The 25,590-nt window shown below is 25.1% G+C and overlaps 1 protein-coding gene across 8 annotated transcripts; it reads left to right on the top strand.

The window, feature by feature from the left end:
* LOC114125886 (aldehyde dehydrogenase, dimeric NADP-preferring) lies at positions 1-25,183 on the top strand. 8 transcript variants are annotated; one of them, XM_027989690.2, is made up of 14 exons: positions 1-257; positions 328-404; positions 715-892; positions 8,523-8,588; positions 15,917-15,954; positions 16,038-16,181; positions 16,253-16,348; positions 16,436-16,657; positions 16,719-16,882; positions 16,961-17,191; positions 17,267-17,467; positions 19,028-19,146; positions 20,484-20,619; positions 20,690-21,186. In XM_027989690.2, the coding sequence occupies exons 3-14, from the start codon at positions 730-732 to the stop codon at positions 20,868-20,870; spliced, it is 1,761 nt and encodes a 586-aa protein (XP_027845491.2). In that variant the 5' UTR covers positions 1-257; positions 328-404; positions 715-729; the 3' UTR covers positions 20,871-21,186. The 8 variants fall into 8 exon arrangements, with proteins under 8 accessions (XP_027845491.2, XP_027845489.2, XP_050057362.1 ...); XM_027989688.2 differs by having other exon boundaries at positions 328-553; XM_050201402.1 differs by adding an exon at positions 24,982-25,183 and having other exon boundaries at positions 3-892; positions 20,690-20,840.
* The last annotated feature ends 407 nt before the right edge of the window (positions 25,184-25,590 follow it).

Raw genomic sequence — 25,590 nt, 5'->3', positions numbered from 1 at the left:
GCTGCGAGTCGTATTCGGCATTCGCGTTGAGCGGCAACGACGACGACGCCGTTTTCATTCGCTATTGATAATTTAACGTGTGCGGTTGCAGCCGACTCGCCTACCTATCACCTAAATGTACATCATATTATAATAACAACGTTGCACTGAAGCGCGCACGCTAACCAACGGCTAATTTTAAGTTAGGTACCCATATTATAATCGACAAGGCTACAACTTTACCACAGCCGAACCGTCCGCAAACCATTATAATAACAGTAATAATAAATACCTAATAATAATGTATTCTGACTTGAAAGTAAGACCTAAATCTTATTAATCTTGCAGTATACAGCGCCCGTTCCATCGGATTTTCGCGGCGATACAGCCGAACCGGTCCACTGCGTCACGACACCGACCGAGCGGTGCGTATTTATTTATTTATCTCAACTGTTTTTTTACTCCTCTTCAGCCGTCTGGTAGCGCGTTTCGTTTAGTTTCGTCTCCATTAGCCGTTTTATGCGTAAGATGTTAGATTATTATACTTCGCCAAGACCGAATCTCGAACGCATGTGTATGTAAAATCAACATAATATAATAAGATTAATATAGTTTGTAATAATAATAATAATAATAATAATAATAATATATAAATGTATAATAACAATACCGTTAAACCGTCGCGCATTTGATCGATTATTATTTTTATTTATTCATTATTTTAACACTGTAAAGAGACCTTTGTTATAAATGTCTGATGCAACAAAGACAACGATTCCGGTGCTGTTGCAAGTGACCGCGGCCGAAGACGAATTGCAGCCGCTGAACGTCGAATCTGCGAACGGTGTTCGCGGTTCAGATGATGATAGTTTGACCGAGGTCGTGATTTCCGATAGTAACCTTGAACCTCTAAGTAAGTACTTACAACTTTATAATTATTACCAGAGGACTTATAGAATACTAAAATATGTCCTTAAAAACACAATAAAATAATAAGCACTATAGTTATAAAAACGGAGAAAAAGCACAAAAACATTTTTGAATAGGACATTCCAAGTCACTCCTAAGTCCCACGTGGATTTATGCAAATTCAGATTTTGATTTGTGCTAAACCATCACAAATCAGTACTATATAGGCGTTCCAGACAATATCCCTTAGTCTCGTAATTCATAATTCCTTGATCTAGCGACATGTTCCATACCTAATCGAAACACTACGACAACTAGCATACAAATATTACTCCAGATTCCACTCAAAATTATAATCACATCCAAACCCTATAATTTCCCTACTCTCATGTAAATCACTCCTTGGTAATCCAAAGTGCTGTTTAAAACGTTAATGGTGCAGAGACTTACTCAAATACGTAGGTAAACAATAAAAATAAAATCCCGCTGGGTTCCAAATTGGATCGTCTCTCTTCTCATATTATTTTATAAGCAAAAAAAAAATCCATATAGTAGTCATCATATTTTCTTTTTATGCACGTAGACGTAGATATAGATTGTACCTATATTTTCTAATAAAATAAAAAATAAAAAGTCGGACATTTATAAATTTTATAAAATTGATTATCATTGAAATATGATTGAATTATATTGCATTTTTATATATTTTTATTATTATTATAATATAGTAAAATATTTTTATTTTATTATTTTGTTTGAACTTTTCATAATGGAACAGATGGCGCTTCAATCTGTAACTTTGATGGTAGTTTTGGAAGCAAATTGAGCTAGTATTTAGTTTTTTTTTATGGAAGAGGGTAGGGATTAAAATTAATTAATTTCTGATAGGTTAAGTAGGTACTTTTAAAATAATACAAAAATAGGAATATTTTACGCACCACCGATTTTTGACAAATAAATTTTGTTATATTCCAGAAGTATTTAAAAAAATATTATTGGAAAAAACTTAAAATAATTTTCCACTATAGAAACATATATTATTATTTATTATACAGTATATACACAATGTTTTTATGTATTGAATATCCAATTTTGTCTAAATCTTTACATCAAATATCTTCTTCTTTTTTTTGTTAAAATATATTTCCAATCCGTTATTTTAAAACAATAAGTAAATAGGTTACAACATTACAATTTACAAGGTTATAGATTTTACAGCACATAAATAGTTTGCAGACGAAATTGTTCACTAACAACCTAAGAAAAATTAAATTTCTATAAAAAATCGTGCATATTTATAGTTTTTATATTTATTTTAAGAATATTATAGATCCACCTAGAAAAAACCTTAAATTAAATTTTTATAAATGTTGAACTACAAAAATCGAAAATTTTAAATGCCTATAGGTATATTAAGTATTAATTAAAAATTTGTCTGAATATTTTTTAAATTTCATTGTATATACATAGAAAATGATAATTTCTAAATAAATAATAATAGACCAGTTCAAGTTTCTACGTATATTATTTTTTCATTAACATCAAAAAACAAAATCGTAAATGCAGGTTTTACGTACTTATTTCTATTTTCTGTAATTTTGTTTTTCCTGATAAATTTGAATTTTACAAGGATCCCTATCTTCAAAGTATTAACTAAATTCAATTGTAAATCAGACAAAATATTAAAACAGAAAAATTATGTGTCTTACCTTAAAAAAAATCAGCGTGTTACATCATCTCGTATGACTTGACAGTAGGTATCTATTCAAAACATATTATATAATTGATTTCATCGACTATTTTTTGTTAGTGGTTATAAACACTACAGGTAGCTGCAGGTATTAAACTCATAGTCATAATACATATTATTTTCTTTTAATATGACTACCTATAAATAATTTATTGTGAAAGTGAAACACGTTACTTTGTAAAAACGAGTTTTTATCATATCGACACCTTCATATAGTTCATTATACATTTCCATGCTAATATTAGGTATAATAGCTAAAATCTATTTATAATTTTGCGATGCATATACCTAAAAAAATATTTATTAATAGTAATAAACATACTAACATCAACAATTATTAACTACTCATTTATAATTTATGAATTATTCACTAAACTAGCTTACAATTACGGTAATCCAACTATATGGGATTGTAGAAATGATAAAAAATAAAATTCAAACGTTTCTAAAACTAGTAAATGTCCCAACTTATGTATCCAATAAAACCATTCCAACCTAAAAATAAAATTAATTCATTAAGAAGTTAAAATTCATTATCAACGCTCTATACCGTCAGAACCTCTAGGCTCTAACTGTTTTAAGGCTCTAACAATAATCCATAAAGACGTAATAATCTTGCAGTACTTTCCATTTCTAATAACCCGTCCAGACGACTTAAGAGGACGTCGTACCCGCATGTGTTGTCTCTGTCTTACACCCGTACGACATTGCAAATTTTTATTCACCATTTTCAAAAGTATGCTGTTAGTTTTGATATTAGAGTGAATTGACCTATTATATAATTTAATAGTAAGGTTATTACTTAGGCCCCACGTAGCCTTTTATAGATATTATTTTTTTTTAAGTAAGTTTAAAGTTATAACATTTTTGAATTTCTAAATTGTAAAATGATCATAACTTATTTAAAAAAATAATAATATAAATAAAAGGCTACGTGGGGCCCTAGATAATAACCTTACCTTTAAATTATATAATAGGTCAATTTACTCTAATATCAAAACTAACAGCATAGATACTTTTGAAACTGGTGAATGAAAATTTGCTGTCATGCGTGGTAAAACGGAGACAACACATGCGGGTACGACGTCCTTTTAAACGTTGGTAATGTCGCGTGTCGTGAACATCTTGGCTTTCCTTCATTCTAAAAATTTAAAAACACTAATATAAATAAAAATATAGTCAACCGTTAGTGTCATAAATGGATGACTTCTCATATCCAAGCTTCCGTGTAGGTAAATATTATGTGTTTATTATTAATTAAGTAACATATTTTTTAAATAAATACAGATATATTCCTTGACTATAAATTTTCATTAAACCTCCTAAGTATAGATTGTACATTTTAATTTATAAATTATAACTAATAAAGAAAGAAAAAAATATTGTGTAATAATAATATATGATAACCCACTATATAATATTCAAAACTCACAAGGGAATTGAAGAGATTCAAAATAAACAATAGAAAAATTGTATATAATATAGTTATAATAAATAAGTTATATGTTAATAAGTTAATAAATCTAAGTTTATGACCTGTAAAAATCAGTAGAACTAAATGACTGAAAAAAAATTAAAAAATACGAGAATAAAATATTTTAAATATAATTTATTCCAATTAACTAGGTACCTATTTAACTATTTTAAATAAAAAGTTTAAAAATACTGCACAAAAAAAAATAGTAAAGAAGTATTTTATTTAAGTTGGGAGTTAAATATAAAAATGAAGTATCAATAGCTTAAAAAAAATATTTGATATTGCCATAATTAGTTAAGTTTTATTCGAAAAATATATCTTGTTCTTTTAAATTTTGTAGCATCTTTATTGAAAACCTCTGATTTTTTGCAATTTATTACTGAATAACAGTAGTAATAACATTAATTATACATATGACTTAAGCCAGGAGCTATTAGATTTATAGGTCAAACGTCGAAATCTTTATATATATGCTATTTTTAATTATTGTTGAATAAAATGATTTTTGCGTGTTACTTCTTTTAAAGTTGACTTTTTATAAATATTATACTAAACCAATTCATTAATTAATGATTTATAATGCTATATAATTTAGGCAAGGCTATAGATACTTATTAATTACAGTATTACACAGTTACTAATTCTCATTTATTTATAAACTATAATAGCTAGCTTTAGAATAAATAATATTAGTTTATTTTTGAAATATAGACTATCAGAGAACCTTTTTTATTATTAAAAAAAATCTAGTGGTTGATATAAATTACATATTTTTTAAATTTATCAACATTTTAATTACTATGGAAATTCAACCAAAATGTATTTTATTGTATCTTTTATCTATTAAATTAATTAGAGAGTCTATAAATATATTAATTATATATTATTGTTAAGCTAATAATATGTAGTAACGATTATCTAAAAAAATAAACATTATGATGTACACATTAGGTATAACATTGTGTATGGAAAATTATTGACCATGAATAATAAACCAAATAATTTAATTTCCTTGAGAATTATAGAGACGTAATGTGTATAGTTATTTGAAATAATGAGCATTCATTAAAGTAGACGAATTCTTTTCTTTTAAGAGGTCATATTAAGTTCTTACTATTCTTTTACACTTATTATTATTATAGTTATAGTCTTACACTGGTTTAATTTGGTCATTTTGTGGTGGGGGTATAAAATATTTTTATATTTTACCTATTCGTCGATCTGCGATAAAATAATACTTGATTGTTCGGTGATTTATTTCTGTACAACTACCACAGTAAATAGGCACAATATAATATTATATAGGTATATTTGTGCAACATTGCAATAGTGTTACCTATGCATCTGCGTTTACTAGATACAACGTATTTAGGTTCAACTAGGTTTCTTGTTTTTTTGTTTTATTTTTATAAAGTATAGACTAGGTATATATAATATTTATTGTTAAATCAGTATATAAACGTAGTTAGCCAGTCTCTTTAAAAAAAAAAGTAACAGGGGGGGATACGACACCCAAATCCCCCCCATAATTACGCCACTGCAGTCTTACAAATAACTACCTAATTAAGAAAATAATATTTATTTTTGTATTACACAACCTGAATAAGTTTCAGGGGCACATTCGGGCATACCAGCTTTGGCCATCTCTAATACTTCGATTTATTAAAGACTGAGGTAGTAGTAATTTATATATAACGATATAATGAATATAAAAATAATGTATGGTTTGTTCTATGAATCTATGATAATGATAATATATTTCATATTATACCGATGTATAATATTTTATAAATTATTTTAAGAAATGAATATTTTAATCATTCAAAGAATGTATTGATATGTAACAATTGAACAATTTATATAATCATATTGAGTGTATGTGTGTAACTGAAACGCGATGAAAAAATATGATTCGTGAATTTTTAAAGTAGGTATGTAGTTTTGATTTTTGTAGTTATTTTTTGTTTAAATATTTAATGTTAAAATTTGAACTTCAATAGCTCATAAAAAATTTAAAGACTACACTAAACATTTTTTTTTGATTCCAGTAAAAATAACTTATGAAAAACCTCGTATTAAATCGTCAAACCTTATAAATATTAAAAAATGTATTACATGATATTTATAACTTTGTAACAATTTGAATTTATAAATACAATTGAGGTTATACATTTTCGATATTTTTAGATTTTGAGTGAAACTATGAATGTATTGATTTTACTGGAAGTGTTTTTTTTGTCTGTCATCATCATCATCTTTCGGATAAACATAACAAACATTGACAAAATTCATAAAATTTGCAAGTTATTTTGTAGTTAAAAACTTATTAAATGTTCAATAACCATAATTACAATAAAAATTTAATAGAAAAATCCTCGTGAGTAGTTCATATTGAAACTAAAAAAATTAAGAAATATATATACCACAAATTTTTTATAGCTATATTAAATTTAAAAACTTACTTAACTTACAAATTTACTATTGTCTTTAAACATTGAATGATAGTTTTTGTAAACTATTTGTGTAATTGGGACTAGTCCATTTAAAATTATGTAAATAAATAAAAATTTTAAATTAAATGAAATTATTTATACTTAAACCATGAATAACGATAAATATTTGTTATTTTTACAATTTTAACAATTATTATCGTTTTTTATCGTTTCTTTTTATTATTATTATTATGAAACCTACGCCTCTATGTCTATATTCTATTCGTTGTTATTTTTTTAATTGCTACCTACATAATTTTTCTTTGATGATAATTTAAAATGTAATAGCGCTAAAATCAAGCATGAAGCACTTATTTTAGATAGCAATAAAGCTCTAGAGTTTTGTGTGGCATCAATGGCATCAAATCAATTTAACATTGTCATTTTTTCGACTCTTTTTAACATATCATATTATTATTATTATCATATTTTATAGTGTTTGATAGCACCATTTTAAGAATAGAAATTTAAAGGCCTATATTAATTCGTTATTTTCTATAACAATTATTTATTTATTTTATAAAAAAACTTTTTCATTATGAACTATACTCTTCATATTATGATCATCAATTACATAAAATCTATGCTTTATTTTTTTGGTTTTGCGTTGTTGGTTAAATAAATAATGTTATGTGTATGTGTGGAAGCATATCACGGAATAATACGGGGAATTCTACCACACGTAATATAATAATATTATTTATTATAATATAACCGGTAATGTAAGATGGAATATTGCCTATATTAAATCCCCCGAGTACTGTTCTTATTTATTTTAATCCGTAGGTGTCGTTTAAAACTATGTAATTTCTATTCATAATCTCATACATTTGATTAATAGTTACAAATTAAATATTTATTATTAATTATTAAACAAATTGTCATAAAAATAATTCAATATATGAGATTTTATAATTTATTTTAATATTAATTAAAAATAGTATAATTGTGTTAAAAAATCATTCAAATTATTATAAGATAAAACAAAGTATGTATGATAAATATATGTATATTAAATTAATTTCATTGCTAACGATTTTATGATTTTAATTAATTATAATTAACTGGTGTGTAGTTCTTAACGATATTGTGATTTAAGATAAATGTATGCATTATTGATACATGTTACTATATTAGTGTGTGTGTGGTATTGAACGGTTTGATTTTGGGAAAATTGTGCGGAATTTATGTAAAAAAATGTGCGGATTCAAACTACAATCTTTTTTTGAAAATGTACGGTTATGACGATCGGTACAATCTGCAATATCACAGTTGTTTGTTGTTTTGTATTTTTGTATATACTTACTTACACATTATAATATATGTTATAATTTATGATTGATTGAAAAGATAACATTAATAAATAATTCAAATATAATATAGATATTCCTCCAATTTATCCTTAAATATTCATGTGTGATATTACATCAGTGTCATATAGGTAGTTGTATACATTTTACTTAAAAATAGTAAATATTAATTTAAATTTTTAAATACAATTGACCTTGAATTGAAAATAATGTAAGATTATAATTATTTATAATGTTTTATATATAATATTTAAGTCGTTGTAGTTTGTAAGCCACTAAATGTGTATATGATGTCTTATTAAATGGTAAAAATTGCCCTTGAATCTTTACGTAAACATAGGATTCTATAAAATCATTTGCGCATGCTCCAAGGTAAACAGTGACCTGTTAGTGAATAGTGGGATCAGCCGGTTTTCATTCCTTGCACTTTACTACAGTATCCTGTTTATTATTTGAGTAAAACTTCAATCAACTACCTCTAAACATTTACAATTGTTCAGTTTAACGACAGATTTCTTACGTACCTTATATACATATGAATCATAATATACAATTGAAAGCATTCGTGTATCTATATAGTGTTTTATACTAATTATTTTTTTTAGGTATTGTGTTTAATAAATTCACTCACGAATATCCTATTACTCCATCGGCGAATAATTCCATACTTGGTATGTATATATTTACTGTTTATAATAGAAAATAAGCTACCTATAGCAGTGGTTCTCAAATATTTTTTTTGCGTACCATTTAGGTGTATTATTAATCAATAATCAGTCACGTACCACTAATGACTAAAAATAGAACAATCCAAATTGAATAGTTAAATTCTTTACTTTTTAGTTAAATACATTTATTTTAAATAATATGGCAGTAAAATATTACAACATAACTACTTTTATTCATTAGTTTTTTTAAATAAAATATAAATTAAATAACAAATTTTCAATGAGATCAAAATCGAATATTTATTTTTAATTTTTCGTTCTACCACCATTTGGCCTTACGCGTACCACCATGTAGTCTTTCACGTACCACTATTGGTACGCGTACCACAGTTTAAGAACCGCTGACCTATAGTATTTTTATAGTTTTATGACAACTGAAAATGTTATCACCTTAAACATCTAATTAGTAATTATATAGATATTCAGGTATTGAAACCAACTACAATTATATATTTATAAATAATCTCAGCATAGTTTTCCTCTTAAGCAACTATTTTGTTACTATTATAATTTGTTAGAATACGTCTTATATTATATATAATATATTGGTCAGTTATTTAAAGTATATCATCTCTGTCTTACTAACGTACAAAATGCCAAATTTGAGTTCAGTATAGAATCAATTTTATGTTGTTAGAGTAATTTTTTTTACTATCAAACTTAAATGTAAAAATATAATCTACTTTTTTGGACTATGGTTATGAATCTTATAACTTAAAGAATATACATCTTTTACAATAATGTGCTATAGTTCTTATAATATATGGATATATTTTTATTTAATTAACTATATTATACCTTATACTTCTGAAAATCCCTTGATTTGATTTATAAAAAAGCACCTTTTGAAATATGTACATACTATACAAAAATTATACCAAGTCACCTAGATAACCATGTCAATGATTTCTCCTTTTTTTTTTCATTTAAAATTTTAAACAAATTTTAAATCATGATGGCCTTCGTTTTGATCGCGGAAGGAAAACTAGTAATAATGAGATAGTTATATACGAAAAAGTATACATTATACAAGTTAAATAATCGAAGTATTTTAATAGTGCATTAATATATGTATGCAGGTAGTATTGCCAGTATCGCATCCCACTTAATACTATATGTATAATAACGTTAGTTAGAATATTGTATTTATTTTGTAGGTATGTATTAAGTATTAACATTACGTGTGTTTAATAATCTTTATTGCAACATTACTTCATTTTTTAACTCAATATTTATAACTGTAACATTATTTTAAATAAAAACTAAACTATTGCAATTTGTATATTTGATAAATTCATGTATTTATATCTCGAAAAATACTCTTTTACAAAATATGAAATCAAAAAAAAAATTGTAATGATTCCAAAAAAATGTTTTATTTAAAATAAAAATCAGATAAAGTACAGGCATAAAGTGATGATTGCTCGCCGGGGTGACATTATATTTTTAATTTGAAAACAATGAGATACTCGGATGATGATGTATTATTTATTGATTTATTACTTTTTTTTATTGATGTATTATGATCGATATTTCATATCCAAAGTTTGCGGCATTCGCGGTATAAGTTATAACAGACTAAATTAACAATTTTTTAACCTAAAAACGAAAACTAATAAAAGCTTACAAACATTTTATCAATATTATTACATTTATAGCTATTGAAACATATATGATGTACTCTTCGTTTCAAGTTTAGTATGAGTCGTTTTTGTTTATTATGTTCAGCTTATGTAAACCTTTAATCTAGAGTCAGACCCAATTATGTGACATTACAAGTAAATGAAATGTCTTAAAAGTAATATGAGAAGATTTTTAATTTTTAATTTGTAATCTACATTTAGAATACCATTCAGCTAACAGATTTAAATAGTTTTGTAAGTATTGGCTGTCGACAGACAAGAAGTGGATATTTATCCGAAGTGTATAAGATTATATTGTTAGAGAAGTAACAAGTAAATCAGTACGTTTACTGAAGTATGATTACTATGAGAAGTGGTTGATTAATTATTTGTATGTATATTAAACAAAAACAATATAAGAGAAGAAATAGCTCTTTGGGGAACACTGGCTAGGATAGGGAACAAATTTGAAATTTCGGAGCCAACTTTCGTGACAATAACGTGTTTTCAAGGTATCACTTTTAAAAAGAAGAGTATAGAAAAAGTGGAATAATTTTTAGCTTAAAAAGGATATTAGGGTGTTTGACTCTGACGGTTATAAATATAACCTAAACAAATTATAAATCATTTGTTTTTTAACTTCCAAGTTCAAACTCATTATAATACATAATATAGTCCATGATAAATTATACATAATTCATACTTGAATTAATTATGTATATACAGACACACAGTAACAATACATCAGACACTAATACATGCTAATAAATTAATATAGCGCTTGTAAAATAAATTTTTTTGAATAATGTTTTTTAATTTAACAAAATTTTATGCAATTTTAGTAAAGTTAATTTTACTGCTTACAGTCTATTATAAAATAACACAAATTATAAAAATTTAAAATAATTAAAGATTAATTACAGATTTTTACTTATTTGTTAGCATAACATATAATATTGTAAAATGGTCCACCTACCATATTATGAAAAAATAAAAATAAAATAAATTTGCATGTAAACTATGACTGGCTAGTGGTTTTAGGTATATACAAAATATACAATAAAGATACAGTATAACTTTTCAGACTTTTTTAAGTTGTTTATAATTGTCATTAAAAATTATTTTTGTAAATTTTTCATCAATTTATAGTCTATAATAGATAAAATGTTTTTGATTTGATAAATCTGATTAACTATTAAATGTATAAATGAATACAAACTTTATCAAATTTAGAACATCGTACTCATCGATACAACTTAAAATTATTTTTTAGGAAATATATATCTAGATATTTTAATTTAAAGACTATAGTCAGTTTTTAATTCATTCGTATTATATAATTAATTTAATTACAGAGTTAATTAATAATTAGTAGATACATAGTACCTAATATTAAACGAGATGTTGATACACAGTGAAACCTGTTTGAGTATAGCCGGTTTCCGTCAAAACCATACAATACGTATATAAACTACCTACATTTCCCCTTTTTGCTGATTCACGAAAAAATATACATTTTATTTTTATGAAATACAATTTTTTATTGTTGATTTGTGGGTTACCAAGGTAACACGTTTGGAAAAAAAAAGAGTTATTAATTATTATAAGAAATTAGTATTTTATAAGAGAAAAGTAAAGTTGATATGTAGGAAATTTGTGTCACACAACTTAACTATCTTTGACTATCATTTTTTAACAAATATTAAGTACTGGAAATTATTTGAAATACCACGAAAAAATCAAACATTTGTTCACATGGTCAACTGATAACTAATAACTATCCATATATTGCATGCTTTAGAGTTGAAACTTCAAAAACTCTGTATATCTATACTCACCAAATCAGAAAAAAAATTTAGTTAATTCGCTCAAATTACGTTAAATGTTAGCATTACTGGTTATTGCATTAGGCAACCAAATTTAATACGTTAGAACTTTTGCAGTTTTGCATCGATCAACGAAATGCAAGGGGACAACTATAATAAAAATATATAATAGATAAATATACATTTATAATATTATATATATATATATCTTATTTACCTACGAATTACGAAGTTTAAATACAATAGTTAAAAAATATGTAAAATATACAGTGGACCCGAACTACTAACAAAAAAAATAAGACTCAACTGACGACTACGAGTTGGTTTCTAATTTTCGTATTGGTTTTCGGGTTTTCTACGAGTAACTTACGAATTGGTCATTAATGAGCTTTCTGCTTTCATAATAATAATACAGCTGTATTCAGTTAACTTTTCAAATTATTATGATATATTATTTAACCAATAAAAATTTCCTTTTCATTTTACACTAACTTAGGACTGTCTGTAATACCTAGGTCTTTATATATACGTATTATAAATACTTTATAGGTACCAAATTAAAAAATAATAATATTAATAAAATATATATAGGTACAGGGTGATTTTGTTATTATTGAACACTCATTATTTTAAAAAGTATACTTTTTTTCAAATGTTTAGATACATGTTTGTTTATAATAATTAATAACTGTAAATTTTTTTTTTTTTTGTCTTCCTTATATTTAATAGTAAAAAACTATCAACTTTTGATTTTCAAATGACAACCTATATTAATAATATTGCATAAATTAATATAGTTATTTTGTCATGAATTTTCATTAAACATTTTTAACTGTTGGCAAGTTCTATAGCTGCTCAAAGTTTGGTGATTTAAATAGTTTTTAGGTATTATATATATTACAGCATACATACTTATCAGCATCGTCAGAACTAGGATTTTTATTTGCAAAGACCAATAGCTATAATAATAATGAATTTGATATCGTTGAATCCACGATTGATAATCATTGTAAGTACTTTGTACAATTGTACCTATTGGCTATTACAATTTGAGACCTGCATAGCGCATGCGCACTGTGTACGAGTATAAAGTGCAGCTTAAAACAATTAATTATTACCAGTAAAAATCCTAGTTCCGACGGTGCTAATTGGTACTTGTTTATTTATATAAAATCTAAAAACCTTCTAAAACTATCTACCTACCCAACACTGAGCTACTATAACTCACCAACGAATTAACAAAAGTTAAAAAAAAATTACATGAAAATTCATGAATAAATAGTTTTATTAATTTATGCAATTATTAATATTAATTATTAGTTTCCATTTGAAAATCAATAGAAGGTAAAGAAATTAAATGTAAAGGCGAAAAAATAAAAATGTTGTACAGTATAATTGTATTCTAGTACAATACCTAATTGTAATTTTAAATATTATTAAGAAATTATCGGGAAAAACAAAAAATTGTATTAGGTACCTATGTTATATTGAATAAGATGTTACTGTTATTGGCCCTTAGGTGGGTAGGTACCTACTTGTAAAAATGCATTAAATTGTGTTAACTGTTCAAGAAATTATTGTGAAATGGAATTAAGTCATATAATATATCTAATGCTCATTGCTCATATAATATTATGATAACTGATGCCTAATACATAGGTACCTAATATAATTATTATTATTGTTAATACGCACGCTGTGTAACAGCATACGCAGTACGCACCCGACGGCCGACACCGAATACTGTATTACTGCAATGCTGGCACCACGCTGGTTGGTCTTATACTGCAATACGCTAGTATATAGTATGATGCATATGCATGCTGATGATAAATAAGACATGTATAATAATTAATGATTATGAAAGTGTAGAAAAAAGAAATAGTATTATTTAGAATACTAGTATAGTCGTTATTTACGTATAATTTTATACATAATATAATGTATATAATTTGAAATAATTTCCTCACATCAAAAAAAAAGTAGGTGATTGTAATAAAATTAGAATAAAAAAAAAAAATGGTATCATCACGAGATACTACTTAAATGTAAATAGTATTAAACATTTCAAGTTTATAAAAATGTGGCCCTAAAAGTAGATAGGTAAACATAAAAATTTCAAAAATCAGAATTCGATTGAATTTATAATTAATGAAAAAAAATTGAGAGTGAGCATACTTGGTGAATCAGAATCACCCTGTATACTGGCGGATTGCTTATAATAATTGAGATAATTGGATTAAAAAAATATATAGTAATATACTACATACATTATACAACCAGCCGGCATTGAGTCGTGAGCTGTATCAAACACGACACTGACTGCTCGCAGGTCGCAGCTGATATATAGATAGGTATTACACACATACGTTTGACATAAATTTATACATACGAGTATAGGTATATATTTTTTATTTACATTTTGTTTTACATTCGCTGTACTGACGTCTGACGGTTCCAAATCATTCCGGTTACCATTTCGTCGTGGCACTTCGCTGTATATTATGATTTATGATTTAATACTATAATATTTCATTGCTAATTTCGTTCATTAATTTCATTACTCTTTCTCTTTAATATTTATTTTAGGTACCTAGGTACTTTTTGTCTAAAAATATAGGCATACACGTCTTGAGCAACATACTATAAATAATATTTACTATTTACTAAATATTCAGTGTAATGTTATTATTATAAGCTAGTTATCGGACGACTTATTTCTTAGCATTCAAAACATCTTGTATTTTCAAACTATTTGGTTTTCGCAATTTCGCGTGCTCAGAACTCGCTACATAGCTACTGCTCAACTGGGCACCTACTCACTACTCAGTGCTTTTCGACTCGTGTGACATCGCTGATATTCGAATCCGATAGTACTATTAACATCATCATTTACATTGATACCGTAAACAGAGATTGTAATCTGTAAGTATATAATATTTCAATATTATAAATTATATCGTTTTTAAATTTAAACCTACTTTGAAATTTCAAATTTCCAAATTCCTATTTTTCAATTATAGTAGAATTATTTTCCCGTGTTCTGAAATTCATCTGTGATAACATCGATGAATGATTGGTTGTTCCTTTCTAATTCTAAGTCCAAATATTCCTGAAAGATTTGACTTTACTACCATAGTTAAGTAGAATAGTCTATATAATACAATGTAGAGTGTAGACCATAGAAAACAGATAACCTACCGTGACGTGTCTAAGAGTTCAATGAATTTAATTTAGTATTTATTTCAAATTTAGCCTTTAGGTAACATGTTACCAACAATACGTTACACGTGTATTTGATACATCGAACTCAACATGAAACGGTGTAGTAACTACTCGACAAATAACAATACACGTAATAACGTAATAAACAAAAACGAAAAACACTTTCTATTTCGTTGATTCATGATGATATGACCCATTATAATACATAACATGATTGTTTTAGATCTATAATCTCAATCGTATAGGGAGAATGAATGTAGGTTTGAAATTCATTTAAAATAATAACTAAAGGCGTTAAAATAATAATTTTTTTCCATGTTCTGAATAGCTCACTACACTTACTAGCTAGGAAGTTAAAATATATTCAATAGATTATTTACCTATTGATATGTAATCATGTATTATAGTGAACTAAGATAAAAAAAAATAACTTAGTTCATGAGCTGATAAACTACATAGATAGTGACAGTGTTAGCTAGAATATGTATTATACTATTATGTACTTATTTAAAATGGAAATCACTATTGTTAAATCATATTGTCCTTGTGTTCATAATTTTAAATGCTAATTCTATTATAATTTTATGGATTTTTACAGGTACAACAACTAACGAAATAATGGCTAACTATGCAGATGTATGTATTCTTTATTTATTTATTTATTTTAAGTATACTGCATTCAATGGTCAAATTAACAAAAATATCTCCTTTTTATCTAGGTTGTAGAGAAAGCTAGAACAGCTTTCAATAGTAATCAAACAAAATCGTTACATCTCAGAAAACATCACCTTAGGCAACTTCTCAAACTCTTAAATGAAAATTCTTCAGATTTGCAATTAGCCTTAGCTTCTGATTTAAGAAAGGTTATTAAAATTATTGTTTATTAATATTATGTTATTAAAAAACCTTCTTAACTTGGATTTTTTTCATACAGAGCAAACAAGAAGCAGTATTATTTGAAATTGAATATTTAAAAAATGATATTGTCAACGCTCTAGGTTCAGTAGAATCCTGGATGAAAACAGAAAGGGTGTGTACAATGCTAAAATAGTAAAATGTACACAGTAACTATTTTTTTTTTTTTTAAATGTTGACATGTGTAATATATTTTGTTTAGCCTGATAAACCATTGATTAATATAATGGATGATGTATTAATACATAAGGATCCATATGGAGTTGTATTGGTAATGGGAGCTTGGAATTACCCATTACAGCTAACTCTGTTACCTGTTGTTGGTGCAATAGCTGCTGGGAATAGTGTTGTTATAAAGCCTTCTGAAATAGCTCCAGCTACTGCTAAACTTATTGCTGAACTAGTGCCAAAATATCTCAACAGAGTAAAGAACATTAATTTCATCCTTATCTATTTGTTTTTACTTCCATTTTAATATTTTACAGGATGCTTTTCCAGTTATTTTAGGAGGCGTAGAAGAAACAACTCAGTTACTTAAACAAAGATTTGATTATATTTTCTATACAGGATCAACATCTGTAGGGAAAATAGTTAGAGCTGCTGCAAATGAATACTTAACACCTGTCACATTGGAATTAGGTGGTAAAAGGTAATTTTATTTTATTAAATTATATTTATTATATGAGAGTGTAGTGTATTAGTAATGATATATAATATCTTGTTGTAGCCCCTTATATATAGATGGTACTGTTAATATGGATATTGCCGTTAAGCGTATAATTTGGGGAAAATGTATTAATGCTGGACAAACATGTATTGCACCAGACTATATTTTGTGTACTCGTCAAATTCAAAATACATTTGTAGAGAAAGCGAAACAACTGATAAAAACCTGGTACACTGATGATCCAAAAAATTCTCCAGATTTTTGTAGAATAGTTTCTGAAAAACATTTTGTGTAAGTATATCTAAATTACACTAGGTAATTAAAATATTTTTAGAAATATTATATGTATATATTATTATTTTATAGGAGGTTATTAGACTTGATGACTAATAGCGGATCAATTGCAGTTGGTGGCAGACATGACAAAAAAGATCTCTATATTGAACCAACAATATTGACTGATGTGAAACCTACAGATCCTATAATGAAAGAAGAAATTTTTGGTCCAATTTTACCAATTGTAATTGTTGATAATGCTTATGATGCTATCAATTTTATTAACGGCAGGTAAATAGTAATAATATTATTTTAATTTGGATTTTAATATTCAACTTTTAGATTTTAATAATTAGGCATATTATCAAACAATATTAAACTACCATTGTTTGGAGTTGTTTAAAAAAATATAAAATAAATTACTATTTAACTCTATTAATTCTTATGAATATATTTTATTGCAACTTAATATCAAATATTATTTATTGTTGATATGATCTTTTACAAGAAATTAAACCCTGCGATTTATTATAAACTTAAAAAGTATGCATCCAAAAATTGATGTTTTTTTTAATCAGTTTAAAAAGAAATTTATAAAATTAATATTAAATAAGTAAATTCAATTTTTTTAATTTAGTTTTATTTTTATCCTATAATTAGTATAAAACTAAAATCAAAACATAAATCAGGTATTTAATAGCTTTTATTTTTATAAATTATTAAATTTGAATGTATTTTAATTTAGGGTACTTGTTAGTTATTGCTCCACCATACAGTTGCTTATAATTTATCACCTGGCCATAAATAAAATAAACAATATAATTAATAAATAATTAATTGTTTAAGATAGTTTCAAATGTAACTTGTTCTTGAGTCGTGTTCTTTACATGAATTCTGCCAAATACGATTTTAGAAAATATCTTTTATTTCTACAACTCTATATTTCTCCATTTAGCTGAACCTCACAATCTCTCAATATTTTGAATGGTTGTCTCTGTGTAATAAAACAATCAAATCCAGCAATGTTCTAATATATTATGATATAAAATTTAGTTTTCTTATTTTCTAAAATAGATCATCTATTACGAGTTAAGCATAATAATTGTAGGAATACTAACGGCATAGCAATACTATACGTATTAGTATGGCGGGGCGATAAATTTTATATTGCATTCTACTAGAGATGTAACAAACAAGTACCAAATTTAGTTTGCATAGAATACTGTTGAGTGATAACAAATTACTTAATTTATAAATATTTATGTTTTATCCTTCAGGAGTAAACCATTAACATTATATGTATTCTCTTCCGACCAAGAAATGCAGAATTTATTTATGAGACAAACTTCTAGTGGATCATTTTGTGTAAATGACACCGTTAGTCATTATGCCGGTAATCAATAATAGATATTTCAGAAAGTTTCTTTTCTTTCTTTTAACAATTTCTTCTTAGTTCTTACAATTTCTTTATAGATTGTTTTTTTTACATATAATTGCTTGTGTACATAGAATAATTGTATAATTCTGGTCATCATGTATACGAATAATTATAATATAATCTTTAACGAATTTACAAATTAATCATAATTATTTAACCGTGCATTATTAATATAATTAACTACTAAAACTTGTCATTTTACATACTATATAGTACAATGTAAATAATTAATGATATTTTATTTGCATCTTGTGGCGTATGTTACTGTATTACAATAAATACAATAGAATTTTGATAGTTTGAGAGTAACACTTTGTCTTAAAATTATGAATTGGTTTTTGGAATAACATTTTTTAAGCTCTGACATTAACTAAATTACTTTTATGGTGACGGTATTTACTAAATTTGTACAGAAATCATAGTCCATTGGCTTTATATGTATTTACTCAAAGTAAAGCAACCATTGACAACATGTTGGAAAACGTGAAAGCTGGTGGAGTTTGTGTCAATGATACTATAGTACATGTGACTGGTAAGTAATTTATTTTTCATGTGTGCAGTAGTATGATTTTTTTTAAAGTTGCTCTTAGCGTGAGCAAATATGTATGTGTTTTGAATTTATTAAAAATAATATGAATTCATAACTATTTTATTTATAAACAATTCACATTCTAATAATTAAATTATTATCATTATTTAATTTAATTTACAAAACAGTTATAGTTATATATCTATTTTATCAACAAAAATATTTTTTATTCAGTTAGGTACTAAATAGTTGTTTAAATTTTAAAAATATATTTCTTTAAAATATGTATATTTTTATTTTAACATCTTAAATTTTGAATTTAATCAAAGATAGGTTTTATATTTTTTTTATCAAATTTAATATAGGTATCCTAAAAAAATAAATAATTATAGTTTTGGGTGTGCATACTATTTGGTTGAGTTCGATGTGTGATAGAGATAAAAATTAATCTACTTCTGTGATCTTTAACATTATTAGTAAACTTAAAATAATTGTATGTTAGGTGTATTCTTTATTTTCAGGTTTTGTATTTAGCTTGTCAATCACCATAAAATAATTTATTTTTAGTTAATATATAAAAATGGTTAGGTGTTTATTGTATTTGGGTAACATACGCTTACTAAACATAATAGTGTAATACTCGCATAATTACATAAAAACTAACAAGCTTTTTAAGTAAGAAATATATGTTATTTTTTATACAAAGCAAGTATTCTAGTTCTGTTTAACATCAAATGGCTTTTAAGTTTTGCAATAACCTTTTCTTATTGAAATTTTTATTTTATTTATATTTAACAATCAGTGTCGGCCTGGCCAGGGCCGTGAAGCCGTGAACGCGGCCGAGGTCCTGAGCTTTTTTTTTTAGTTTTTAATCATGGCAGGGGTAGAAGGATGTACACTAATTCACCACAATATGAATAACCTTGTTCATAGTAAATGAAAAAAAAATTGAGGCTCCAGAGAAAAATTGCGACCAAGGCCTTTTATATGCCAGGCTGACACTGTATACCAGCGGTCCCCACTATGTGGCACATGGGCGCATGCGGCCCTTTAACAGATTCAATGAGTCCCATAATATTAACCGAACTACAATACCCTTTCCTAAAAATATATGTAATATTTATATTTTTTATATTTTTAATTATTATCATTAAAAATGTATGAAGTCCGCAAATAATTTTCAAAAATTACTGTTGGCCCTTTCTAAAATTCTAGTGAGGACCGCTGCTGTATACAATGATTGCCTATTAAAAATTATTATTTTCTTATATTATACTAACCCATTTAAAAATATGTTATTGATAAAATAATTAGCATTAATGTGTTAAAAATTTGTTTAGTTGAAAATCTACCATTTGGAGGAGTTGGTCTTAGTGGAATGGGAGCCTACCATGGAAAACATACTTTTGATACATTCACTCATCGGAAAAGCTGTTTGATCAAAGATTTTAACATCATTGGAGAATCATTTTCTTCGTTAGTAGTGCATAATATTATTGTTTTACTTCTTCAATGTTATTAATCTAAACAAATGTTTATAATATAGTGCAAAATATCCGCCATATTCTGACAAGAAACTAAGCATGGTATCTTTCTTGATGAAGAAGAAACCAAACATTAATTTCAAATTTCTGCCATATGTGTTTGTATTTGGTCTTGGGGTTTGTGCTACCTTTGCATTCAAGTATTTAAATAAGGTACATTCAAGGTCTAATTTTCGTTTTTAAACGAATCATATTTTTAAGTTCATTAATCATATTATAACATAACCTTATTTATCACCTTTATAAGAGATGTTACCAAAATAATAAAACTTAACATATTGCACATTTTTAAAAAATATACCACCTGAAGTCTATACATATTTTTATATTTTCTTAAGAACTTATGCTTTGCCGTAATCTTTTATGTTTTTTTTTTTTTACAGAAATAATAGTATTTTTATAATTTCATTAGTTTATATTATTTATTTTAACTATAAAAATTTATAGTTAATATTAAAATAACTTATTTTATAAATATATATTTTTTTTATATAACTTATTTACCCATTTTTTTTTTATTTTAAATATTTCTTTACTACTTTAGTCTAATTCTTAGCCTTACAATTCTAGTAAAATTGTCACATATATTTTGAAGACAAATTATAAAATTAGAAAAGATTTATCATAATTTCAGCTTTTTTATTGTTTGACTATACTGTACTTTTTATGAACAGAAAATTCATTTACTAAAATTTCTAAGGTAATCAGAAAATAATCCTTAGCAAAATTGTAAAAACAATACAATTTATTTCTCTGTGTTAATTATTTTATTTTTAAAATAATTGAGATTAGAAATTGTATCTGTATATATGATGAATATTGATTCATGTTGTGTTAGAAACTGAGAAACTGACAGATTCTCAAAACAAGAATGGCATTATTCAAAAACTAGTTACAACATTAGATTCATCACAAAAAAACTTGTAGAAAAATGGAAATTTGATTGAACATCTTATATCCACATATAATTAAAAGCAAATCAGTTAATACACATTATCTAATTCCCAATTTTATTTAAAGTTATTATTTTTTATTTTATTTTTAACAAATCAATATTATAATATACAAAATCAATAATTAATGCAATTTTTCAATGATGTTCTGGAGGAATTTTTCTGAGTACATTTTTTATTGACATTTTTTTTTTTTAACTACTAATCTATATAATCATTGGTTTTGGTTGGTCTATGGTTTTTGTGTAAAAATAATGAAGAAATAAAAAATGTAATTTAAAAAAACTAGTTGGAATTTCTATTTTCATTAGATTCTATTATTCAATTTAATATTGTGGTTATTTTAAAATGTATCATGTATAGTGATTATTTTAAGTCATATTAATCATATTTTCTTACTCAAAATTATAATTTAAGAATATTTAATGAGTTTTATTAGAAACAATTTTTGATGGATTTCTACAGTTTTTTATTTTATATAATTAAAATATTATGTTTAGTGTTTTAATAATTAAATATTTTTTAATTACTACAGTTTAGTCTTTTTAAAAGATAATTGTGTTTTATGATCATTAAAGTATAATTTTTATTAGTCTAGAGGCTTTATAGTTAAAATAATTTAGAGCCAATGCTCAATACTAATCTTTAGGATTAAAGTTAAGTATTTAAAATAGAAAATAACTAATTAAGTTACAACCAATAAATATGATATTTAATTTATAATGTCTAAAATAAGTAACTATAGTGTACTCTCGATTATCTGGGGGTTGGATTATCTGCAATCTTCCACTGAATGATGTACATACTATGTATGTACAAAAATTATAAAAAGATTTATAAAATTTAAAATATTTTCATATTATATGAATGTTTAAATAAAAATAAAACATGCTCCCATTTAATTTTCCTTGAAAACTATATAAAATAACATGATTTAATTTTTTTGATAATACGTTTAGGTACCTATTATAACATTTTCATTAAATTTTAATTTTTCAGATTATCTGTGGAATTCGCTTATCTGTGGATGCCAAGCCACCATATTCCACAGATAATCGAGAGTACACTGTACTTTGTTACTAAAATTGCCTAAATATAGTATGTACATTTGACTAATTCAAATACAATAACAATCTTCGATATAAATTTGTCAGATCTTCCTGGTAACAATAGAATATTAAGTTGAAACCTTATTTGCATTTGTTCAAGCGTTAAGGAGTGTCATTAGGGCTATATTTACGCCTAAGCCGGAAAATTTTGTAAGAAATGGAAAAAAAAAATCTTATAAATATTTACTACATTTTTTTTCTTGAGGTAGGGAGCAACATATTTAAAAGGGCCTAGGGTGGCACCTGTTCTAAATCCGGCACTGAGTGTCATTGACATTATGGAGGTTGGAGGGTTTACATAATACTAAAAATACAACAATGGATTCTAAGAATATACTGATAATAAATCTGTTACTGTTTATTCACAATACTTTTTTAACTATACCTATTTTGTTTGGTAAATCAATTTATTAGCGTAAAATTTATAATATATAAATAACTACTATCTACATGTTATTTTCTATGTTATTAGCTTATGTTTGTAGGATTATTACAATATTAAATACTAAGAGAAAGTCATAGTAGGTATAAGAAATATGAGTTACCAAAAAATCATAAAAAATCCCTAGTATAAAATAATTATTCACTTTGTATATTTATTTAATAATTACAGTCCGGATTCAAATTCCCTACTAGCTATCATAGAGAATACTCTAATTAACAACCAAATATGCTTAAAAAAATGACCTATATCTTTTTGATAGACACATAAGTGAGAAGAAAACTATAAATAACTTTCAGAATTTTTAACATTTAATTATTGAACTAATAATAATGCAAAACGAAAAATTGGACTTGGCTTAATATATGTATAATTTCTTAAACAGTTTTAACACAATTAATTTTATTTTTTTATTATTATTTTCATATTCAATGTAGGTGATATTATCATTATATAATTTAAAAAATTATTCTTATAAATAATTTGTTTAATTAAATGTAGTGTCTGTTTACTTATTTCCTTAAATTTTATTCTGGGAATTTTTTTTCTCAACTACCAAAGAATATATTCCTTATACAATAGAGTAAGTAAATAGTGATTATCAAGACTTAAAGATTAGTACCAAAATAAGTATCCTAAAAATAATTAAGGACCAAGATAAATAACATGGTATTTAAATTTCAAAATACAAAAGACTAGTTATCTTCGTGGCACTTTGTTGCAGATAAAAAAATGTTACCTCTTATATGTTTAAAATTTTGTTTTATTTGTTATTCAATACTTGGTGTAAAGATGTTTAACCAAACAAAAGTTTAACTTAACTAAAAAATAAGTAAGAGAGATTAAGTAAAAGATTTAAGTTTAACTTTGATTTTTCTGTTATTTTTAACATATAATTATATTTTGCATATTTCATCACATTTATCGCATTTAATTTACATTAAATGTTATTATTTATTTATTTTAGAAAATACCTGTGAAAAAAATATAACAATATAAAAGAAATTTGATTATTTATAAATAAGTAAGAGTACTTAGGTATAGACATTATTTTTAGTCTTATTTTCTCTAAAACTTCACTAATTTTTTAAGACTTATTTCGTCATAAACTGACATTGTTGTCTGTGGACATTATTAGCGCCCGGTTCACTGTGTTGTGATGCTCGTCCATGCATTTTTTTGTTTTTACTTAGTGTTCTTTATGGTTTATTTATTTTTACTTAGTGTTCCTAAAGGTTGTAGCGTGATGTTGAATATCTTATAAACTTTCATGAGAATTGGATTAGCAAAGGCAAAATGAGTTATGCAAAGCAGACTGGTAGTTTAAAAAATTAGCGCGTCCAAACAAAAAATGACTACATAGTATAGATTCAAGAATAGTACCTATTCTCCTCTTTAAATATATTGATTTCCATCTTGCTGAGTACTCTTTCCCCAAACATAATTGGTGTTTGGATATCTGACTTAATGTTTTTATTATTCCTCTTTCAAACATTTATTTCTTTATTAAGTTCTTTACAATTTATTTTATTTATTAAAGGTAGTTATACTTATAAGTTATAACCTATAACAATTTTATTTAATATATATTTACTTAAGCGATGATATAAATAAATAACCATTAATAATATTTAATTTGTAATAGTTGCAAATTAAGTGAAGTTCAAATTAATTTAACAACACTCTTTAATAAAAGTAAATTTTAATATGCATTTAACATTTTACTTATAACGAGTGAACTATGTACAATATTTTTAATTTAATAGAGAAAATTGATTTTATTTTTCCAGATTACTGATGAAGAAACGGAATGAAATTAAAATTGGTCAATTATAAATGATTTAATCAAGAATCACGATGAATAGCTTTATATTTATATTCCAGTATTGTAAAAAATATTTTGTTATTTTAATTTTATTTTCATTATATAAAAAAGAATCAAAATGTACAAGTTTATTAGCTGCCATTAATACATTTTATAATCAAAATTTACTTTTTTATGAAAATGTTCATTAAAATTTATACCAAATTGTTAGTTTCAAAATTGACTAAATAACCAAGTTAAACTTATATTTTATATCATGTTAACTGTCAATAATTTAAGATAAAATATAATGTAAGTTACTAGTAATAAATATGCAGATAAATAAATATTCTGTATAAATATTTTTAACTGAAGGTGGAGTATTAAGAATAAGATTTTAGTTTATTTATTTTTTAACTTATTTCTTATGTTAAGTTTATGTTTTTATTATTTTTTTATCAAGTTATTGAAATTGCTAGTTAAATTTACTCAAACATCTAATTTTAGTAAATTTATTTTACAACAAACAAACACAATATATAATAATTACTAATAGATAAAAATAATTATTAGTATCCACCTTTTAAATTTTTAT

This window comes from Aphis gossypii, chromosome 2 (genome assembly GCF_020184175.1).
Source record: "Aphis gossypii isolate Hap1 chromosome 2, ASM2018417v2, whole genome shotgun sequence".
NCBI lineage: Eukaryota > Metazoa > Arthropoda > Insecta > Hemiptera > Aphididae > Aphis > Aphis gossypii.
Note: the sequence above shows the minus strand (reverse complement) of the source record. Positions and strands in the feature narration are given on the sequence as shown.